The 3,340-nt window shown below is 42.5% G+C and overlaps 1 protein-coding gene across 1 annotated transcript; it reads right to left on the bottom strand.

Moving 5' to 3' along the window:
- Positions 1–175: 175 nt before the first annotated feature.
- LOC109488755 (tripartite motif-containing protein 26) lies at positions 176–3,134 on the bottom strand (the record flags this gene model as incomplete). Its single annotated transcript, XM_034653226.1, has 2 exons — positions 2,644–3,134; positions 176–271 (listed from the first exon to the last, which is right to left on the bottom strand). Coding segments are annotated over exons 1-2 (537 nt in total), but the record flags the coding sequence as incomplete, so codon positions are not given.
- Positions 3,135–3,340: the final 206 nt, after the last annotated feature.

Raw genomic sequence — 3,340 nt, 5'->3', positions numbered from 1 at the left:
GAAAGAGAAAGGGGCTTTTTCTGAGAGGCTCGGAGGCAACAGGACATGTGTGAGATCTGGGGATGAGTTCATAACAGGGATCCCTGGGGTCACCCCCTCCCCACTCCTCGATATCCCCCCACTCTGCCACCCACACGTGTCACAGAGACTTCGCTCAGNCAGAGACTTCACTCACCAGCAGGGCCTCAAGCTCATCTTCTCCTGTAGACTGAAATTTCTCAATCCTATCCCTGTCTCCCTTGAGAATCTTCAGATGGTTTAAAATTTTACCCTACGGAATTAACACGGATATGATCAAGATGAACATGAAAATGCCCTCACTACGCAAAGAGAGGTTCAAAGTGATTCCAGCGTGAAACCAGATAACTTGACCTTTAGTAGCATAACAATAGTCATGTGAACTAGTTTCTGTTCTAGTTAACAAAGAAGAAACAAAGTGAATGCTATGCTAGTTGAGGTGGGTTTCTTAGAATTGAGCTACGACTGTTTATTATCATTAATACTAAAATGTATGGTGCAGTTCTTATTTATATTTATAGTTNCCTTGACCTTTAGTAGCATAACAATAGTCATGTGAACTAGTTTCCCTTCTAGTTAACAAAGAAGAAACAAAGTGAATGCTATGCTAGTTGAGGTGGGTTTCTTAGAATTGAGCTACGACTGTTTATTATCATTAATACTAAAATGTATGGTGTAGTTCTTATTTATATTTATAGTTTCTTTCCATCAAAAATATAGATAATTTATATTTTAATGAATTAAAAACCTAGAAATAAGAGAAAATCAAAACAAAAAGAGGAAGGAAAGCATATATAATAACTCCAAATTGAGAGAATGACTAAGTTAGTTTTTTTTTTTTCAAAGATTTTATTCATTTATTTGAGAGAGAGAGAATGAGAGAGAGAGCACAAGATGGGGGAGGGTCAGAAGGAGAAGCAGACTTTCCCCTGAGCAGGGAGCCTGATGTGAGGCTCAATCCTGGGACTCTGGGATCATGACCTGAGCCAAAGGCAGCCGCCCAACCGACTGAGCCACCCAGGTGCCCCAAGAGAATGACTAAGTTAGTTTTAAGAGTCCTGTCAGTCACAGAGAAAAAAGAAACAATTAATTGTTTAATTCTTCCTTAGCAGACAGAAGGAAACATACTAGCACCTCAGAGGAAATAACATCTTCCCAGAGATTAAGCTCTGAACGAAATTTATACAAGGGGGTGGGGGATGGGCTAGGCCAGTGATGGGGATTTAAGGAGGGCATGTATTGCATGGAGCACTGGGTGTTATATGCAAACAATGAATCATGCAACACGACATCAAAAACTAAGGATGTACTGCATGGTGACTGACATAACATAATAAAAAAATTTTTTTAATAAATTTAAAAAATAATAAAGAACAGGGGAAAAATATTTATATGGGACAAAATAGCCTCAGAACTATTTTGACAGCTATGTGCCTGAGTACACACGATTTGAAGCTGGACACCAGGGGGCTGTCGAGAGTGCTGGGGTCCTAAGCTGCTACTGGAGACCTGATTCAAATGACTCAAAAGACAATCACGGCAACAGGATAGACTTACTATTGCAAAAAGATATGGGAGCAAATCAGTTCTACTACCAAAATTCAAAGGGTAACACTTTACAAGAACTTTCACCTCACACTTTTCACCTTATACCTCACAGGTACCTTGTTAGGATGGCTACTAATTAAAAAACAAAATATAACAAGTCTTGATGACAATGTGAAGAAAAGGGAACCCTGTTGCCCTCCTGGTGGAAATGTTGCCTGATGCAGCCATCATGGAAAACATTGTGGATGTGCCTTAAATAGTTAAAAAATAGAACTACCAAATGATCCAGCAATCCTACTTCTAAATATTTATCCAAAGGAATTGAAGTCAGGATCTCAAAAGGATATCTGTACTCCTGTGTTCATTACAGCATTCTCCAACTGTCCATCCAACAGATGAATGGATCAAAAAAATGTGATATTTACAAACAATGGCATAAACCTCAGCCTTACAAAAGAAGGAAATCCTGGAGAAAATTATGCTAGGTGAAATAAGCCAGACACCAAAAGACAAATACTGCATAATCTTACTTGTTACTCGTACGTGGACCCTAAAATAGTCAGACTCATAGAAGCACAGAGGAGAATGGTGGTTGCCAGGGGCTAGAGGGGAGGGAAATGGGGACATGGTGGTCAAAGGAGTCCTAGTTTCAGTTATGCAAGATAAATAAGTTCTGGAGATACTCTGTATAGCATAGTACCTACAACTAACAACACTGTATTGTACACTTAAAACTTGCTGCGAGGATTGATCTTACCTTATATGAAGTGCTCTTATCATGGACACACACACACACACACACACACACACACATAATAATAATATAAGGAGGGTGGGGGGAAACCTTGGGACGTCAGGGATAGGTCTCTGGCCTTGATGATAGTGATGGTTTCAAAGGTATATACTTCTCTCCAAACTCAGTGAGCTGTCTGTATTAAATATGCACAGCTCTTCCCATGTCAATCATACTTCAATACAACGTTTTCCAAAAAAAAGAATTTGGACCTTGTCCCGAAGGCACCGTAGCAGAACTTTTTTGGCTATGAGAAGGAAGCCAGGGTCCAGCAGAATTCTTACCCGAAAAGGCTGTGCAGCCTTCTCCAAGAGAACAGCAGCATGGTATCTGTGCTCCCGGGACTCCCGGCACATCACACACAGTATTTGCTGGTCATCCTTACAGTAATAATGCAGCTTCCCCAAACGCAGCCCACATAGCTTCTCTGCACTCTGTTCAAGTGGTCTGTCCTCTCTGGGTGGTCTCTCCTCATCTACCTTCATCCTCCAGATGTTTTCCACTAGGCTGGCCATCTGCCACACATGGCAAATATTCTCTTTCTTAAAGATGGCCTTGCAGAGAGAACAATGCAATGGCTGCCTAGTAGACTCACATAACCGAATGATGCAGTGGTGGCAGAAGATGTGGCCACAGTCAACGGCTACGGAGTCTCTCAAGTAGTCGAGGCAGATAGAGCAGAGCACCTCACCCTCCAGCTCTCTCAGAGGGGAAGCAGCAGCCATGACAGCAGTGCCCAGAGCCTGCACAGAGCTCCTTCTTCAGATGAGCAATCACTTCCTAAGAAGACATGAAGGACAAGAGAAACTGNATAACCGAATGATGCAGTGGTGGCAGAAGACGTGACCACAGTCGACGGCTACGGGGTCTCTCAAGTAGTCGAGGCAGATAGAGCAGAGCACCTCACCCTCCAGCTCTCTCAGAGGGGAAGCAGCAGCCATGACAGCAGTGCCCAGAGCCTGCACAGAGCTCCTTCTTCAG

Source organism: Ailuropoda melanoleuca, unplaced genomic scaffold, assembly GCF_002007445.2.
Source record: "Ailuropoda melanoleuca isolate Jingjing unplaced genomic scaffold, ASM200744v2 unplaced-scaffold7415, whole genome shotgun sequence".
Taxonomy (NCBI): Eukaryota; Metazoa; Chordata; class Mammalia; order Carnivora; family Ursidae; genus Ailuropoda; species Ailuropoda melanoleuca.
This window is presented reverse-complemented; position numbering and strand designations above follow the sequence as displayed.